The 19,970-nt window shown below is 40.1% G+C and overlaps 1 protein-coding gene across 3 annotated transcripts in view; it reads left to right on the top strand.

Moving 5' to 3' along the window:
* RAPGEF5 (Rap guanine nucleotide exchange factor 5) overlaps window positions 1-19,970 on the top strand; it is a 128,221-nt gene that overhangs the window by 95,148 nt on the left and 13,103 nt on the right. For all 3 annotated transcript variants that reach the window (XM_077304742.1, XM_077304740.1, XM_077304741.1), the window contains exons 12-20: window positions 1,420-1,498; window positions 2,724-2,868; window positions 6,168-6,265; window positions 8,454-8,484; window positions 9,277-9,352; window positions 12,537-12,686; window positions 14,450-14,547; window positions 15,582-15,704; window positions 18,024-18,202. In XM_077304742.1, coding sequence (XP_077160857.1) covers window positions 1,420-1,498; window positions 2,724-2,868; window positions 6,168-6,265; window positions 8,454-8,484; window positions 9,277-9,352; window positions 12,537-12,686; window positions 14,450-14,547; window positions 15,582-15,704; window positions 18,024-18,202 — 979 coding nt within the window. The remainder of the gene's footprint in view (window positions 1-1,419; window positions 1,499-2,723; window positions 2,869-6,167; window positions 6,266-8,453; window positions 8,485-9,276; window positions 9,353-12,536; window positions 12,687-14,449; window positions 14,548-15,581; window positions 15,705-18,023; window positions 18,203-19,970) is intronic.

Below are 19,970 nucleotides of genomic sequence, written 5' to 3'. Positions count from 1 at the left end.
TGTCTGTTTACCAGGCAAAATCTGAAGAGATAAAATGAGCAAAATATTATATATTCATATATGCAAATTAGACTCTTCAGTACTTGTAAAGGCATTTGGTTTAATTTTGATTATGAAAATGAAAACCTCATGTGTAGCCGTCATATCAAAGTACATGCTTTAGTGATAAATTTATCGTTGGGTACAAGATTAATAAATTCTTAAGTTTAGGGCTGTCAGCCTACCAGAGGTGTTTTTTTCTATTCCTGAATTACCATGCATTGTTAGAAGATCATCTTTAATATTTTCTTCTTTCTGGCATCATCCTTATTTGTGAATATTCTGGTATAGCAGACTATTCTTTATCACAGTAGTGCATTAAAATTGCATAAGTAAACAAGTTAAAGAGTATGGCTATATTGTGGAAGATGACATTTTACAAAGCTTCCTGTGGTTCTTCCTATCAGAAGGAAAAATATTGTGGCTTCACCTTGACAACCTACTAGCATTATGTTAAAATATAAATATTACTGCATAAGTAGAATATCTAGAAGACTAAACTCCACTTGCTTTTAACCCTGTTGACTGGGAGTCAAATTTTATTATGTGTCTAATAGCATAATTGATTATTTACACTTGCAACATTTTATGTTGAAAGAGTGTGAACTAGTATCTAAATCCCCTCAAATTATGTTTTGCTCCAAAACTAGTCTAGTGAGATTTGCTTTTATAATTGGCATCCATAAATGATATAGGGTGCAATGCCTTAGCATCTTCCAAATAGGGGATCTGAGTGTTAATATCTGCATCCCCACTGCAAATCACTGAATTAAGTAGTAGTCGACTAAGGACCATTTTCTTGGAAGAGTTCTGGGTTAGAATTCTGGTGGCCCACAGGAAGAACACATGCACTTTTCCATTTTTATGGCTTTATATGCTGTGACATATTTAAAAAACAAACCAAACAAAATCAAAATAGCCTAGATCATGCTGTGTTCTCCTTCATCTGTAGTTCTTAACTATATAATTTTGATAATAAAAAAATAGATAAGATTCTCTCTCAAAAACAAAACGAGTTGACCACCAAGGCCCAGGGCATCTGGCAGATGTACCAGCACAGCCATTCTGACCACATTTCCTTTCCCCATCTGCTGACTTGTGAGCCATCCTATAACCTGCACTTCCGGCCAAATGCAGCACTCGGATCTATTAGAAAAAGGGCATAAGGCAGTAGGAAAGCAGGGGAAGAACACACGGGCAGCCAGTAGGGGGAGGGGCACATTAATAGTTGAAATGGGGGTACATGCCGGGAGCATTGGCTGTGCAGAGGAGGACCCTGAGCAGCAGGTCCTGGCCCTGTCTTAACTTTATGGGTATCACCAGTAGCATTGTGACTGCCCTACACAAGAGATCTAACTTTTTTTGTAACTTTCTTTACAGAAACTCTCCTGGATGATTTCCTTCTCACTTATACAGTCTTCATGACAACAGATGACTTGTGTCAGGCACTGCTTAGGCAATATCCTTCAAGAAGTGCAAGACTTCAGAATTTACTATCTTCATTTCCTGCCTCTCCTTCCTCCTTCTGCCTCTAAGTGTTGATGGTCAGATTGAATTTGGGCACTTTATGCTTCATTAATATGCTTGTTGGCAGGAATACCATTTTCCTCAGACATTGCTTTGGAGGAGCTCTTCCAGTTCAGCTACTGGAAGGGGCTACTGAAACTGTATTTGATATGGAAAGTGTTTTCTGATTTACAGCTGAATGTGACTGATACATAACTAATGGTGACTTGGCAAAACTATTGCTATAAGATCCAGCACTATGTTCTGGTATCCTGAGGAAATTAGTGGTAAAAATTATACATCAGCCTTGGTCTTTAGTATGCAATTACTTTTTTTCTTTCTTGGACAAAAATGAAGATGTCATGTGCCATCCAAAGGCAGTATTTTCATGCAGTGCACAGAAATATGGAATAGCCACTACTTTACTTCTCCACGTGGGGACAAAAAATTAATGACTGAAAAATGCAGCCAAAACACTATGATGTATTTTATTAGAAGTAGTAGGGAGCTGCTTGTGAGCTTAGTTACTGGGCCCAGTTACCTGAAATCATTCTTGCTTCTAGCCCCTCCTAGACACAAATGGCTTTTCAGCCAATGGCTGGGAGCCTGTCTTAGACCGTTTCTGCACTGGGAACTTCACTGCCCCAGCTCCTGTGCAGGAGTACAAATTGGGGGCGGATGAGGTGCACCAGCCCAATTGCTCCCCGGTGTGGGTGCAGGAAGAGGTGGTGAAACCTACCATGACTAAAACTCCAGCCTGCAGCCCAGCATGAAACCTCCAGTGTATAAACGGTCTTAGAGAACCCATGTTTTTACTGAGCCTTGTGTTGCACATGGTCACTAGCCCTCAGCTGCCTTACCTCATAGGGTTGTGAAGAGAATGGGATATTGTGAATACTGTCCTAAGTTTATTGGAAGGAGGATAGGACAAATATAGAAGTACACAGTAGTGGGGTCCTTTTGTTTAAAAAGTCAGGTTATAAATGTATCTGTATGGGTTTGTTCAATCTTAGATTTTAAGCTACTTAGTTCAGAGAGTGTCACTTTTATATTCTTTGCATTTACTGGTACTAACTAAACATTAAATGACAGCGGAGAGTTGAATACTCAAAACGAGTCTCTGTTTCTTCTTGAGATGTCATGTCTTTGTATATTTTGGTCCTTAACATATACTGTACTTATTGTGCTAAAAACCATCAAGGCAAAGAAGAAATTCTAGATATTTCCTGTAGAAAACGTAAGGTTTTACACCTGGTGTCTCAATGGACTTCACTGTACAAAGACTGGTTACATGAAGATGAGAATTTAAAGCAGTTTCTAAAGGTATGTAAAGACAGATGCATTTTTGAGCTCTGTGGTGGTTTTATTTATCTTATATTAAAGGAAAATAAAATGTTAGACATGGTTCTCAGGGATTGAGCAACTGGTTCTTAGGGAACAAGTTCACACTTTTGAGGCCAAGGTAGCTGACCTGGAGAAGCAGAGACAGTCAGGTACACAGGTAAGATTCTCAGGAACTTGTTAGATGTGTCCCACCCTGAGAATGCCGGACCTCCTACTGTCAGGGAGCATGATAGTCAAGTGGAAACAGGGCACCATGCTGAATAAATGGGGAGTATTCACTCCGAAGGGGTGAACAACTGGTGAATAAGTATCCTTTCACACCAAGGATTCATTCCTGGACAGGGAAGGAGTAGGGCTCTTGGTAGTTGGTAATTTGATTCTTAGGCATGCAAACTCGCATACTAGCTGCACAATGACTTGCCTGCCTGACATCATGCATGGTCTAGATAGGCTACTAGACAGTTCTGGGGAGGAGCCACTGGTTGTGGTACATGTTGGCACCAACAGAGTGAGAAAATGTAGTTGTGTGGTCTTGTAGGAAAAAAATTAGGCTGCTAGGCAGGAGATTCAAGGCCGGGACCTCCAGCATAGCCTTCTCAGAAGTGCTGCCTGTTCTACACACAGGACCAGCTAGACAGACTCAAATTAGGAATCTCAGTGCTTGGGTGAGACAATATGTAGGGTTTTATGTAAGTGTTTTATAAAATGTTATGTAAGACAATATGTAAGAGTTTTATAAATCGGTCAGGATATGTTGATGCATTGGTAGAATTTGTGATAAGTAGTTCATTCTTTGAATAAACCTGATATTCCTATTATAAAAATACAGTGGTTTTAAAAAGGCACCAAGAATGTGACAAAATAGGTGCTTGAAAGGTGTCCAAGAAGAGAGGTACAGTTTAAGAATCTCTTCTCAATCTTCAATTAATTCTTTAATAACATCTGTTTGGTTTGAGCAGGCTTCGCCTCTCGTTTCTTCTTTTCCTCCTTCAATTGACATTTTAACTGCCTTTGAAAATGGTTCAGAAATTTCAGTTTCTCCAAAATGCAGCAGCCATGCAACTGTCAGGAATGGGTTACAGGGATCATGATGTCTCTTGTGTTGAAAAATCAGCACTAGTGAGCTCCATCCACTAAAGAGGAAATGCACTTTTTTATTCGCGATGACATAAATCTTATTCAAGAATTGACCAACATTGGTTATCTAGAAGTTTATTGTCAAGAGTGGCCTATGTTGAAATTTTAACTAGCTTATAATAACATTCTGGTATCCTGACTGAATTTTGGGAGGAAGAAAAGAAGTTAGAAAATCCCATTCAACCAGTCAAATCCGCCCCCTCCCCTTTGGGGCTTTAGCATGCTGTTCTTTCTTTCTCACCTCAATCCGATCTCTAGCTTTTTATCTGCTACTTATCTGCTTTGGATAATGCATTCTTTCTCAAGCATATTTAGACCTCATAAGGCAAATATAAAGGTCTTTTTTTTTCTTTTGGTCAATGTTTCTTGTGCATATCTGAGGAATCTCTCAAATAGATCTCTGTGTGGCTTGGGTTTATTACTTTTGTTGTTATAATAGAGACTAGCCAGTTTAATGTTGTATGTATTAATGCTTAAGTGAGAAATGTATACTATACATTTGAATCCTTCAGAACAGTGTAGGGTTTTTAACTAAATCTGTAATGCCATATGCTTTCCTGTGAATAAGCCTCATTGAATAAAATATGACTTACTTATGATTCAGCCTGATTAGGATTATGCTCTGCATTCTGAATTAGTAGTAGTACTATTGGTGAGGATTGCCTCCCATAGACACCAACAGGACTCCTGACTGTAAAATCTGACTTCTTTATTCGATAGCATTGGATCAACAACTTACACACTTTTGTTTGAACTGAGGATGGAGCCTCAGTTCAGATCCTATATTGTTTACTCTAAACAAAAGGGATTTGAACAGTACAACAAACATTGCAACATGGTACCATTGTAGAGGTGAAGACTCAAACCAAACAGGATCACATTATACATGATGAGTTGAGTGACTCAGGGATCTGTCTTGGGCCCTGTGTTGTTCCAAACATTTATAAATGATTTGGATAAAGGAATAGAGGAGATTCTTATTAAATTTGCAGGTGACACTGAACTGGGAGGGGTAGCAAACACACCAGAAGACAGAATCAGAATTCAGGATGATCTTCACAAACTAGAAAACTGGGCTAAAATGAATTTCAGTAGTGATAAATGTAAAGTTCTGCATTTTGGTAGGAAAAATCAAATGCATCACGGTAGGATGGGTGAGGCTTGTCTTGGCACTAGTACATCTGGAAAGGATCTGGGGGTCTTAATAGACCTTACACTGAACATGAGTCAGCAGTGTGACTTGGCGGCTAAAAAGGCAAATGGGATTTTGGGCTGTATGAAAAGAAGTATAGTGGCCAGATCATGCGAAGTGATGTTACCACTTTACTCCACTCTGGTTAGACCTCACTTGGAGTACTGTGTCCAGTTTTCAGCACCACAGTTGAAGAAAGATGTAGAGAAACTGGAGCAGGTTCAGAGGAGGGCTATGAAGATGGTGAGGGATTTGGAGACCAAGTCATATGAGGAAAGGTTGAAGGAGATTGGTCTGTTTAGCCTGGAGAGAAGACGATTAAGAGGTGATATGATAACCATCTTCAAATAATTGAAGGGCTGTCATAGAGAAGATGGAGCAGGGTTGTTTTCTGTTGCCTCAGAGGGTCAGACCAGAACTAGTGGGATGAAATTAATTCAAAAGAATTTTTGGCTAAACATCTGGAAGAAATTCCTGACAGAGCAGTTCCTCAGTGGAACAGGCTTCCTTGGGAGGTGGTTAGTTCTATGGCAAATCCCATAAGGTTTTCACACTATTACATTTTTGACTCTTGCATAGTGAAATAAGATGGATTTTATGTATCCATGCTAAAGAGACATATGCTTACAAGCTTATGACTGGCTTTAAGTTATATTCTGAAATGTCACTTGAAATATTTTGCACAGCCTAATGAATGTTGACACGTTCAACATCATTACTTAGAAATAGTACAAAGATTGCATCTGAAGACACCAGTGAACCCTGACTGCTTCATTTCAGCCAAAATTATGCAGTATGAAATTTCAGTTTGATAGCATTCAAGGTTTGTTTTAACAAGTTAAAAACTGATTTCCTGAAAGATAAGGGTACACTGTTTTATACTTTAGCTCCAATCAGTTTGATTGATTCATATTCTCTCTCTGTCTGTCTCTCTCTTTTCTTAAAAAAGACAATATACAGGAATGTATTAGATGATGTGTATGAGTATCCTGTACTTGAGAAGGACTTGAAAGAGTTTCAGAAATTGCTTGGAATGCACCGTCGTCAGTAAGTTTTGTATCTTTAAAAGAAAAATCTCTTTTGGGAAGTTTAGAGTTGACAGTTTTTCTTTAATTAGTGATGCTAAGTGAAGAACCGTTTCACATAATTAATATTTGTTCACTAATTTTTTCTTTTGTGCAGCTATGAAAGATTTGAAAATGAAATGTTTAATATACAGAACGTGAACAGAAGGAAATCATGCACTAATTTAGCCTTCCACCACATAACAGAATACTTTCAGACAGCTGTTGCATTAACAAGTAATTTATATTTGAGAGAAGATAGTTTGTGAGAATTTAAACAATAGGACTACTAATTCTTACTAGGTTTGATGTCTACTGTGTTTATCCTATTTCTCATTTCTTTCAAACCATACAGCTAAATTGTACAGCTAAACATACAGCTAAACCTAGTTGTCTCTAAATTTTCTCATTCTGTAACTGTTCTCCTTTACGCGATCTATTTTTTCTTCCATTCCTTTACTTACAGTTAACACCATTGTCCCCATCCATCATACAGGATTAAGCCTGCCAACACACTGCATTTTCATACAAGAAAATAAAATGAATATGCATCTTTTAAAAGATGGTTGTTAATTGTGCTCCAAGGACACAAAAGCATATAATTTATTCTTGGTATATTTTAAATTCCTGTTCTGCTATTTAGTACAGTTGTGCTGCTTACTGAAAAGAACTCTATTCTTCAGTAGGTATTAATAGCAGTTGTCAACTATGTGTTGTGAAATTCTTGGACATTTGGGAGTAGAACCCAGGATTTGGGGAGAGGGACCCCATTGGAATACAATGATACAGAGTTCACCCTCTGAAATAGCAACTTTCTTTAGGGTAACTAATCTCTGTGGTCTGGGAGAACTCCAGTCTATACCTGGAGAACGATAACACTAGTATGAAGCCATATCATTTTTTTTGTTTAGGTTGGCAGTGTTTTGAAGTTCATTTTTTCTTATCATATGGGAATGCCAAAGATCTTTAAAAAAAACTAAGGGGCTTTTCGCACGCCTTCAAAATCGCACAATGGTTGCCAATTGAAAACGCTACTGATTTGCCATTATGCACAACGTCGTTGACAATCTGCCACACACCTGAAACCGATCCGCAAAAAGCGCTTCCTTGTAGCGCTTTCAGGGAAATCCCCAAAAGTGGATTCACCCTCCGGAAAGCGATACACTCCTGCAACCAATCTGCAACACTAGCGAAAAAGACCTGTGCGTTAACATTGTTGCGGTTTCTACAAAGTCCCTCCCCCTGGCTCTCTCCTCTGATCTTCCGGCGAAGCGATCGCCTTTTTTTTTTTCTCCGAGCGAGCGGGGATAAACGCACCAGCGAGCCTCTTTCTGTTTAGAGGCTTCCCGGCTTCAGTCCCTCCCCAGAGTCACTAAGCACAAACACAGAGAAGCCCGTTTGCTGATGTATTTTCCCTTTATTTTTTACACTTTTTTCGGCCGAAAATCGGGCCCGTGAGAGGGGGGGGATTTTTTTTTCACTCGGAGGGAGCGTGGCAACGATGAAACGACAGCTCAAACACACCAGGCAGCTGGATGGGTCTCTCCGTTGCAACGAATCAACACAGATTCGTTGCAATGGGTGTTTTTTTTTTTTTTTAAACTTTCTTAAAGGGAAAGGGGCTGTTTGGGAGCATGCTAACGGCCACCCATTGGCTGCTTGACGGCCAGGGGCGGGACGAGCTTGGCAATAGCGCTTCCTGGCTAGCGATTTTTGCCGAGACCGGAAGCCTGTGGGAAACGCTACAAAACGCAACTGGATTCCACTACAAAGGCAGGTATGCATAACGACGAATTCCACTATTTTAAATGGCAATTTTTCATTCAGCAACCAATTTGCTACAAAGATCCCGGTGCGGAAAGCCCCTAAAGTTTCTTCCTGTCACATGGGCCATCCTTAGAGCTAGAAGATAGTTGACAATGTCTGTTGCTGTAGTCACAGCTGAGTTGTGATGTCATATTAGGCCTCAATTCTGACATAGAAGGCTGCAATCCTATATATACGTCAGAGGAAGTCCTGTTAATTTGATAGGGATGTGTTAATAAACATATATAGGATTAGATGGCAGTTATTGTGTACATAAAGCCATGAAACCCTTTCCTTTCTGTACGTGCTTTGTCAAGGACTGGAAATAATCAGTTGTTTATTGTATTTTTGTCTTTTTGTTTCAGCACCGTAGATGAATATTCACCTCACAGAAAGGTAATGCAGACATGTATAATATTTGAATTTTAGCTCGGTTATTGCTGTGTGCTCTCATTTTTCACTTTCTTGGCTTCATCTAATCAATAAAGGCAAGCGATTCAGAGCATACAATGAACTAGTTCCATAGCTTTACTAAAAGCATTTGCTTCTGCCACTGTTGCTCTGTTTCTAGCTGTGTGAGCTAAGCTCAAGTGAGAGTGGCATTATTAGCATTTAACCAGTAAGCTCTGAGATGCCAGAATCTAAAATGAGCCAATCAACATATCCTTGCCTGTCTAGAAAGAGACAGCTTTGAATATGAGCTGAACAAAGATACTGATTACAAATGTCAGGTAGTTTATCAGAACAGGGAGAGTGCTGTGAAGTGATGGAAATGCACACCTATGCAGAATGAGAGAGAGAACACTCCTGTTTAACTAATGGAGAGAAATAGGTGAGAAATGTTACCCTAAAAATCAGATGGGACAGTGTTGCTGTCATCAACAAATTCACTGGCTTGCCATTTAAGACTATAATAAGCTTTGAATACTGCTGCAAGAAGCAGAGGAAACAGAAAATAAGATTACACTGAAATTTCTCACAGATCCTTGTGGATATTTTCAGTACCCTTTCAATCTGCAATTCTGCTGTTGTTTAATAAGACACCTCCGTTTAGCAACCACAGAATGGGTAGATTTCCTTTTTCTTTCTTCAGTTGTTTCTCAATTTCAGGCCAGATTTATTTTGAGCTTTACAGTTATTGCTTTGCATTCAATAGTCAATATTTCTCTTTTTCATTGCTCAAAACAGAAAGCCATTTTCAATCAATTCAGTCTCAAGGAGAACTGGCTTCAGAACAGAGGAACTGTGAGTGAAACTGAAGAAGGTAAATGTGATTGAAAGAGAGAAGATTAAAGAAGGGAAAATGTTTCCGTATTTCTCCATACGTATCCGTATTAAAAAACCTTTTGCTTTTCAATGGCAAATGTAAAACATGAAAAGATAATGAAAGTATAAGTTGAGAACACACTTACATAGTGAAAATGCATTTTATTCTTTTGCTCCATCAGAAAAATGATGGAGCAGAGTTGTTTTCAGTTGCTCCAGAGGGATGGGCCAGAACCAGTGGGTTGAAATAAATTCAAAAGTATTTCTGGCTAAACATTTAGAAGAAGTTCCTGACAGAACGGTTCCTCCTTGGAACAGGCTTCCTTAGGAGGTGGTGGGTAAAATGAGATTGATAATAGGAATGGAATGTACACAATAGCTAATGTAATCTTATAAAATTTTAGTTTGGGAAGTTATTAAATATTAGGATCAGATCAGTTGTTTTCTAAAGTTTGATTTCTGTGCATAATATTTCAAAGTTCATGTCCACCATTCCAAGAATGTTTTTTTTCTGTTGGAAGAAAGGAAACTGTATTGTCATTTATCTCCAAATGTACAGCATGTTTGAAGTGTTTCTGACATATACGACAGTTTTTATCACCTGTCTTTTTGTTTATATCATACTATCAATGTGCATTTTTAGAGAATAAGGTGCAAGTCCAGGACCACAGTGCTTAGAATTAAAAAATGTAAAAAAGAGACAACAGAGGGAGAAGGATAAATAGGGGAAGAATCTGCATTACCCAGTTATATTAATTTATTATTGAGGGACAAGATTCAAATAGGATACAGTGTTACACAAGCTTAATTTTCAATTAGTGTATTATGCATGCAAAACTGCTATGCATACAATATTAGCACACCAATGCAACACTTGTCTGGCATTGTCTGATTGCAGTATGGAAATAAAACATCAAATTGCTCTTGGTTGGTCAGCAATGAAAAGCTTGAACCACACACGGAAAAGCAAGGACATAAGCCTGACTACCACTTATTGCTATGAATGTTGGACGATGAAAAAATTGGACAAGAGAAGAATTGATTCATTTGAACTCTGGTGTTGGAGAAGGCTTCTGCAGGTTTCATTGACAGCAAAAGTCACAAACAAGGAAATACTACAGTGCATAAAGTCTGATATATCATCGGTAGGCAAAATCACAAAACTCTGGCTCACTTACTTTGGCCATATCATACGATCCAACTCAGTGGAGAAAGAAATTACACTAGGATTAGTCAGTGGAAAAAGGAAACCAGGCTGACAAAGGGCACGGTTATTGGACACTGGCCACAACATTGCAGGGCTGAGTGAGGCAGTGAGGGATTGGGGATCGTTTCAGTAGCTGTACCATGGGATTGCCGGGACTGAATGGCTGACAATGGCAACAACATAGATGAAAGGGGCTATGGTATGATAGGAGAAGACCAGAGAGGTAGACATACACAGCATTTAAAAGTGTATTGATGCCATCTCAAAATGAAAAAAAATGATGCACCCAAGGAAGGGGTGAGCTTCCTTCCTTCAACTATCAACTATCTATCTATTGACTTTGAGCCACCTCTCTCCATAGTGGTGTGTGTGGAGGGGAGTTTACAACAAATATACAATCCCTATGTAATAGATAGTTAAAAGACAAAAATTAATCACTATCACCTGTCACATGCTCCATCCTATGGTCATTCTCCCAAGGTCCTGAATCACAATAGTTGATAGACCCATTGTTGGTTTAGGTTTAATGGGGGACTGTGGCCTGGGCAAAGGCTCTGGCGAGGGACTGGGCAGGGGAACCCATTGAAATCGTAACAGTGTGACCTTGGCCTCAACCAAACGCCTGGTAGAAGAGTGCCATTTTACAAGTCCTTTGTATCTACAGTATCTATTGTATTGTGTACTATTCATTCATTCATTCATTCATTCATTCATTCATTCATTCATTCATTCATTCATTCATTCATTCATTATATTTGCATTTATAGGCTGCCCCTTTCTCATCCAGACTGTCATGAAACTCTGGGGTTTCTTGATGGCTATGGAATGATTTCCCAAAAGGGCTGGATTTAATTATTTTTATATTTTTTTAAATTTTGTTATACATGTATTGGGTTATATGACCATATATGGTCATGTTGACCCACCCACCCCTCCCAAAATGGCCATAATTTTGGTCTGGAGGGGGTAGGAAGGAAAAAGGCCCCAGGTGGATGTATATACAGCTATGCTTTCCAACCATATTCTTCATAATTGTGTCCCTTGTGGGTTTTCTCGAAGCCTGACGAATGCTTCAGGGGTTTCTCAATGTAAAAAAGTTGAGAAAGTATGTGCTACATCGTTAACCCTGAAAAGTGACTGTTAGTATGCCCACCACAACTGTTTTATTCTGTACTATGGAAGCGCTATCTGTGTTTTCATTTCAACCTGGTCTTTTTCCAGAATACGGAAGATGTGCTGGTAGGTTAGGTGTAAACTGCACGGAGCTTTTATTCAAACCCCAGGTCGATTCAGTCCCTGCCCTCTACACAGAATGCGATTTTTGTTTTGATTTGGGGTGATTTAAATTTTCCTTCTGCAGCAAGAAGGATTGATCCGGAGTGACCCTACCTTTATTGTGCAATATCTTAGAGTGCTTTTAATGCTCAGTATATTTTAAAATTGCATTGTTTTGAATCTGGGCTCTCCTCCATGGTAGAGAACCCATGATTGGCCACAGGTGGTCATGTGACAAACTTGCTTTAAAGGAGAAGCCCCTAATTTCTCTCAACTTCTATCGGCCTTGGATTTTTTTTCTGCCTTCTTCGATCCCCCCACCTTCAAGAAAAGAAAGGATTTTTTCCTCCCTCCTCTGACTTCTTGGATCATCTCCCCCCTTCAAGAAAACAAAGAAAGAGTCTCCATTTGCCTCCCCCTCCCTCGTCTGAGCCTCCCTAACCACGTGCAGAACACTTTCCTGTTTCAATGGGGAGGGGGGGAGGAAGACTCGAGTTCCAATCTATCTGAATTCAACAGGACTGACAATGGAATAAACAAAGTAAGTGCAGACTCTGCCTTAGTAAATGTGGCTTCCATTGTCAAGGGGAAAGTGTCAAACCAGATGTCAAGCAAACATTGAATCTGTCAGGATCCTTTTATTTTTTGTAAAAAATTAACAATGCTTATTAATGGAATTATTCTTTGTCTTTTTCTGCAGTTTTTTGCCGTGTGTATATAACAGAACATTCTTATATCAGTGTAAAAATGAAAGTATCAACTTCAGCTCAGGAGATTGTGAAAATTGTGGCAGAAAAGCTCCAGCATTCACAGGAAGATCTGGCTTTGGTGGCTGTTTCATTCTCTGGGGGTAAATTGTTTTCTACTATCAGTATTCCCAGGTTTTTTTCTCCTGTATCTTATCTCTGAAGAGAGGGTTGGCATTTTCTAATGTGAGGATAGGACTGTTTTCCTATGGGCCTGCAGCTGGATGACCATAGCACAATGATTTCCTTAGCAGAGCAGTTTCCATGACAACTGCTAATTCTTTGGTACTGTTGGATAATACATTTTCACATCAGGTCTGGATTGCAAAGGACTTATCCTGTACAGGAACATCTTAGAAGGTTTGTCACTGCGGATAGATCTTGCTGTTCACAATTTAAAGTAGGCTAAAAGGATGCTAAAGTACCTTTAAAAGGGAAGGACTCTTGTTAGATGGATCCTGCTTTGCATTTGGTAAGGAAAAAGGAGGAATTGGGCACTGGCTTATTTAAAAACAATGCTATCTATGAGCAGATGCTGTAGCACAACCACAGCCTATCCCTGTATATTGAAATTATTGGCTGTATTAAAAGTAATATCCCAGATGTCTTTTGGAGTGGATTATAAAAGGCTTCCCTCCCCACCCCTTAAGAAACTATATGAAAAACTTGCTAATATCCATTTATGAAAGGGGTCCTGGGTGGGAAAAGCTATTCTGGTATTACTGATACATTCCTTTAGCACCCATGGCCAGGTCAGAAGTCGGACTGGAATGGATCAAGAGCCAATGTTTCATCTAGGAAACTCGGTAGCTGTCCTGCAACCATCCACCAAACATCTTACCCAGAATCTGCAAATATGACACCTGACAGTAGTTGACTGGATGGGTCCAATCCCTTTCCCCCCCTAAAAAAGTGGTCTAACCATAGCCTCCTTTAGCCTCTCTGGAAAGGTTCCTGAAGCTAGGAACAGGTTAATAATTTCCCAGAGGAGATCCTGGATCTTCTCTACACCAGCTTTCAGTATCCATGAGGGACATGGTCCAAGGGAGCATGTGGTTGGGCGAACAGCTTCCAGAGTCATGTTCACATTGGCCAAAGAGATCAGACTGAAGCAGTCAAAAATATGGCCTTGAATTGGCCAAAGGGCCTCCAGTTCCCTAACTGTATCAAAATTGGCAGTGATGATTTTCTCAGCAAAAAAGCTCGCAAAAAAATCTCACAGCTCATATTTTATTGAGATGATCCTTTGGAAAATGAGGTCAGTGAACAAATTGTTTTAAATATCCTGCCCGGATTCAGTTCAAGATTTTGGTTCTAACCTTTAAGGCCCTGCGTGATCTGGGACCCACATACCTGAGGTATGTGACCCACAGGGCCTTTCACCCTGTGCCCCCTGCAGGGTCTTACACTCTGCAGGTACTAATTTGCTGGTTATACTCAGTCCCCGGGAAGAGCGCCTGGCCTCGACCAGGGCCAAGGCCTTTTCGGTCCTGGCTCCTGCCTGGTGGAATGATCTCCTGGAAGAGCTACAGGCCCTGTGGGAGCTTTCGGCGTTCCTCAGGGCCTGCAAGACGGAGCTCTTCTGCCAGGTTTATGGTTGAGGCCGGTGCGCCAAGGGAGATCTAGACCCCCCCCAGGTTATTCTGTTTGTGTATCAAGGATCAGCATCCCCTTTGTCCATCCCTAGGGGTGATATTGGGTGTGATTTAGTTGTTGGTTTTTCCGCCGCTGTACATCTTGGATATTTTGTATATGAACTGTTGTGCATCTTATGGAGCAGTTTTCTGAATTAAATAAATATAGTGGATTTTGGTTTGAAAGTCAAAATGTAGTATTTATGTCTCCCATTCATTTACTTCTATTAAAGAAAAGCATGAATTACAACCACGTGACATGGCGATTACCAAGAGCCTTGAATCTTCTGCACGAATATTTGTTTTCCGAAAGGATCTAACTGATACTCTGGTAAGGATATGTGCCTCATTCCTCTAAGACATCTTGGAGCCTGAGGTTTTCTAATATACTGTGGGGAAAATGGCTACACTCTCACTATGCGAATGCAGTAGCATTTCTAGCCTTTAAATGATGAGGTATTTCAACAAGGCTTCAATTCTGTGCACAATTACCTGGGATTAAATTCAATTGAAATCAGTGTGATTTGTTTCTGGTGCATTAGATTGGGGTTTAAAAGTACTTTACATTTGTATATTTCATTTAGAAATCAGATTATCCTCAGTTTGCCAGAGTTTTTAATATCTTTGTCAAAATCAAGAAAATAGCCTTTCTCAGTTAACAAACTTTAGGCTATGTTTGATTCCCCTAAGACACTTTATGTATTAACAATTTGTTGCTTGTCAAGTAAATTTTCTAAATCATGGAGCCGACAGTTTTATATAATTTATAAATGTTATTCTGGATAGAGGCATGTTGAATGCAGTCACTATAAATCTAGTGAATTTATAGATATTAGCAACAGACCTGTTGCTTGAATTGAGACTATAGGCTCAACTTGTTCAAGGATTTTGGTTTTAACATGGTATCTATTTCTTCTGCTGTATGTTCTTGTTTTCTGTCTCCCCCCAGTTCTTAGAGATATGAGGATGTCTAATACTGTAAGGAAGTATAGTAATGAAAGCTGTTTCAGTCTTAGGAACCTAATTTTTTCTACACATAGTTTAGAGCAGAGGTAGCCAACCTGTGGTCCTCAGATGTTCATGGACTACAATTCCCATGAGCCCCTGCCAGCAAACGCCACAGGTAATTGTAGTCCATTGTAGTCCATGGACATCTGGAGGATCACAGGTTGACTACCCCTGGTTTAGAGGAAGTAATAGTACAGTCCTAACCAGAGTTACACTCTTCTAAGTCATTAAAGTCAATGAGTTTAGCAAGATATATAACTGCTTATACAACTTTTGATATACTGAATAAAGATATATATATATATTCAATTAATGCATGCTTGCTCAGGAACTCCTGCTATTCATATATTGTTTTAGAACCCTTTTGCTGAAAATGATGAAGGCCAACAGAGATCAGTAAGAATTCTCGGAATTAACACTTGGGACCTTGCTTTGGAATTAACAACTTTTGATTGGAGTCTTTTCAATTTGGTTCATGAGGTAAGAAGTAATGATGTAACTTATTTACAGTAATCAATGCTCTTATTTTGCTTGGCTGATTTGAAACAAAATATTTTGTGCTCATACAATCACTTTCCTTCACAATCCCATAGCCTAAGTCCAACCAGTCCATTAGTAGGCTACAGCCAAGATTCTAAATTCCTACCAAACATGCAGTTTCAGGCAAACTTCTCACAGACTTGTCAATGATAAAGTGGAGAAGAGAATAATGTCAACTGCTTTGGATCCCATTGGTGTGAAAGATGGGGTATCAATCAAGTAAGATAAATAGATGTAAGAAAATTATTGTTAACACCTGAAAATTTTTAGAGAGGAGGGAACACTTTTGAATACATTTAAGTTGTCTTTTATTGAATCAGGTCATGGATGTATCACGGTGTGAATGGCACTGATTCTCATGGGTTTCAGGATGAGGTCTTGGATGTCACCTGCTATCTTATTGATGATGCCAGGGGTCTTAGGACTTTCTTTATTTGATGTTTAGCCCACCTCTCCCAAGGCAGGTTACATCAGACTCTTACCCCATAAAATCCACATAACCCCAACAAAAAGACAGCTAAAAAACTTTCCCCCTACCCACAGTCAACCCCGAGGGGAGGTCACTTGATGGTACATAGTGACCTGAGGGGGGGGGCTGGATCTTAATTATGCCCTCAACTAAAGGCCTGGTGGAAGAGCTCCATTTGTCAGGCCCTGTGGAACTTTGACAGCTTCGTCAGGTCCCTCAGCTCTCTCAGGAGCTCATTCCACCAGGTTGGGGCCAGGAGTGAAAAGGCCCTGGCCTGAGCTAAGGCCAGGAGTATTTCTAGGGCCAGGGACCTCTAACAGATTAGCACCTGTAGAGTACCCTGTGCGGGGCATAAAGAGACCAGCGGCCCCTCAGATAGGCAGGGCCCAAGCTGCAAATGTCCTTAAAGGTCAAAACCAAAACCTTGAGCCTGATCTGGGCTGTGGCTGGCAGCCAATGCAGCTGCCTCAGCACCAGCTGGATATGGGCCCTCCATGGTGAACCAGTGAGGACCTAGCAGCTGCATTCTGCACCAGCTGGAGTTTCCAGGTCAAGGACAAGGGTAGGCCAGTGTAGAGCGAGTTACAGAAGTCCAGTCTAGAGGTGACCACATGGATCACTGTGGCCAGATGGCAGGTAGGGTATTAGTAGCCTCGCCTGGTGAATATGGTAAAACACCGTGTGAGCTACTCCCATGAACTGGTGGGCCTCCATAGAAAGGGAAGCATCCAGAATCACCCCCAGGTTCCTTGCCATGGGTGAGATATTAAGTCATGGCCCAGCAAAGATGGGGGAGGTGAGCTTCCTGTCCTGCCCTTTTCCTGCTCAGCCACAGGACCTCCATCTCGGAGGGGTTGCGTTACAGGCGACTCTGCTCTAACCATCCAGCAATGGCTTCCAAACATTTGTCAAATGTATTCAGGGTGGAGCCCGGGTGGTCATCCATGAGTAGGTAGAGCTGCATATTGAGAACACCCCAGCACCAGCTGTCCTAGAAGTCACATACAAATCTTAAATACTGTGGGGAGAGCACTGCCCTCTGTGAGACCCCACAAGGGATTTGATAGGGCATGATAAAGCCTCCCCCACTACTACCATCTGTGTCCAGTTTCAGGAAAAGGAGCACAGCCATTGAAGGGTTACCCCTTGAATCCTGGCCCCGTCGAGGTGGTAGGCCCATAACTCATGGTCAACCACATCAAACTTTCTGCATGCAAAGCCAATAGTCCACGACTGAGCCATGGCCTCTCCCTATGAAGGGAAGGAATCATTAGACACCACCCATTAATTTGTTATTTCGTGTTTTCGGGTGCCCTGATGAGGAAAAGGAGGCCGAGCAATGTCAGGCCATCCCTTTAACTGACACCTAGCTCAGCCACACCCCTGTTGCCATACCAACACACACATTGCCCAGAGAATGCCAGTGCTGGGAGTTCTTTCCCACCAGCCAGGTCCCTATCGGTGTTCCTCCCCTGCAGCGGCAATGACCCCCTTTAGATGAGTCTTGGAGGCTTTTTATTCTCTAAAGTAAATTCAATGATGTTCAGGCTGAAACAGTTACAGCCAATTCAGAACCAAGTCATATACAACGTTTTTGCATTTTTCGTAGCAGAATAGTTGCTGAATAGCTAAAAAAAATGATTGTGTGTCTGGATTCTATTTAAATGATATAAAGTCCATTCATAAATCATTAACATGAATTGTCTCATTAAATATTAACAGATATGCTTCAGATTTGTTAAATGCTGATAATGCATTACAATACTAATTACTGTTTAACTGTTTTCTAGCAAGAGCTGATATACTTCACCTTCAGCAGACAGGGCAGTGAGGAAAACACTGTGAATCTTAGTCTTTTGCTTCAAAGATGCAATGAAGTTCAACTCTGGGTTGCCACAGAAATACTCCTCTGCAGTCAGCTATGTAAACGTGTGCAACTAGTGAAAAAATTCATTAAGATCGCTGCACAGTAAGTTAAATGCAATGAAAATTCTCTGTTAAATATATTCAGTCTCTTAAAATAATGTGATAGATAATTAAAGAGAAACTGTTGCTGCGTTACATGTTTTGGTCACTGCAATGTAATTCTTATCCATGGTTCCTCCATATATTTGTGAAACAGCCTTGGGGGTGGAATGTGTCCGGCTGTCCAAGTTGGAATAGGGCCAATCAGGGTGCAGTAAGGAATGGTAAGGAAGAGGTAGGGAATGGAATAAGCTAATTTCAAGGGAGGAAAAACAATTATTTTAGTAACTCATAGATAAACTGAACTGTTTATCCATAAGGTCCTTTCTGCATATTTATTGCTTATGCATTATAGTATACCCTCATTTAATGCATGGAATCTAGATTTAATTCTTTATGGCAGTACTGCTTGTGCAGGGATTTTGCTTTTTCCAGGAATACAAACAACATTTTTGTTTTGCTGCTAGAGAACTGTGATTCTTCTGTCAGACAGCATTACTATTACTTATGCAACTGCTATATAGAATGTGATCAGCATGCACATCACATAACCTTGTTGGATGGTGCTTATAATGTAAATGTGGAAAGTAATACCCTGTTACTACTCAATGGAATAAATAGGGTGAATGTTAACTAAATTTTCTAGCAACAAACTGCATTATAGACTGGTAGGTTCTGAAAAAAAGATGTACGAATTACAGGGAGAAGTGCAAGAGATTTAATTTAGATAAATTCCAGATACAGCAACTAGGGAATTTTAATTTCTAAGTAAAGAAGCAGGAACAAGATTGGTTATTTCTGAGATTGTCTTTGTAATAGGGAAATAAAGTAATAGGAAGAAATATGCCAATAAAAGTGATAAATGTAACTATGATTCTGTGCAATGTAGTTAAAGGTAAAGGTATCCCCTGTGCAAGCACCGAGTCATGTCTGACCCTTGGGGTGACACCCTCTAGTGTTTTCATGGCAGACTCAATACGGGGTGGTTTGCCAGTGCCTTCCCAGTCATTACCATTTACCCCCCAGCAAGCTGGGTACTCATTTTACCGACCTTGGAAGGATGGAAGGCTGAGTCAACCTTGAGCCGGCTGCTGGGATTGAACTCCCAACCTCATGGGCAAAGCTTTCAGGCGGCTGCCTTACCACTCTGCACTACAAGAGGCTCTATGTAGTTACTCTAACTTAAAAGCAAGAGTGCAACCATGTCAATATGACAAATCTGAATTTACAGCTCAGATTTTAACAAGTATTGAAGAACGGGGGAGACTCTTTGTTAACATTAACCCCCTTGAAAAGCACCATCCAATATGACTGTTTGTGTGGAACTTGACAGTCACCAGAATGTTTAGGGGAAGTTTATAGATTTTAAAAAGCAGGCATTTGAGGGCACATCATGTTTAAAATATATTGTAATATGTAGTAGCCCACAGCAATGGTTTAAAATGGATTTTTATTCCATAGTTAAATTATTGTTAAAGGCAGGCATTCATATAGGATTTTAAAAACAGTATTTTTAATGTTTATGGACATCCCAGCAACAGGGTTGAAAAAGTGCATGGGCAATTTTTTCCCAATAAAATGAAATGGCACAACTGAGCAAATCAAGGGGAGGTTGACTAACTAAGTATAAAAATATTTCCAAATTGTAGAAGAGAAAAATTAATTCTATAGAACACTATAGGAGTTGAGGTTTTGACAGTAGGGATAAGTTTTTCTTCTGACATAAGACTGAGCTAGGAAACGAACTAGAAAGGATGGGGAAGGGCAAAGAA

Source organism: Paroedura picta, chromosome 11 (assembly GCF_049243985.1).
Source record: "Paroedura picta isolate Pp20150507F chromosome 11, Ppicta_v3.0, whole genome shotgun sequence".
Lineage (NCBI taxonomy): Eukaryota > Metazoa > Chordata > Lepidosauria > Squamata > Gekkonidae > Paroedura > Paroedura picta.
The sequence above is the reverse complement of the archived record's forward strand: the minus strand, read 5'-3'. Positions and strand labels throughout refer to the sequence as shown.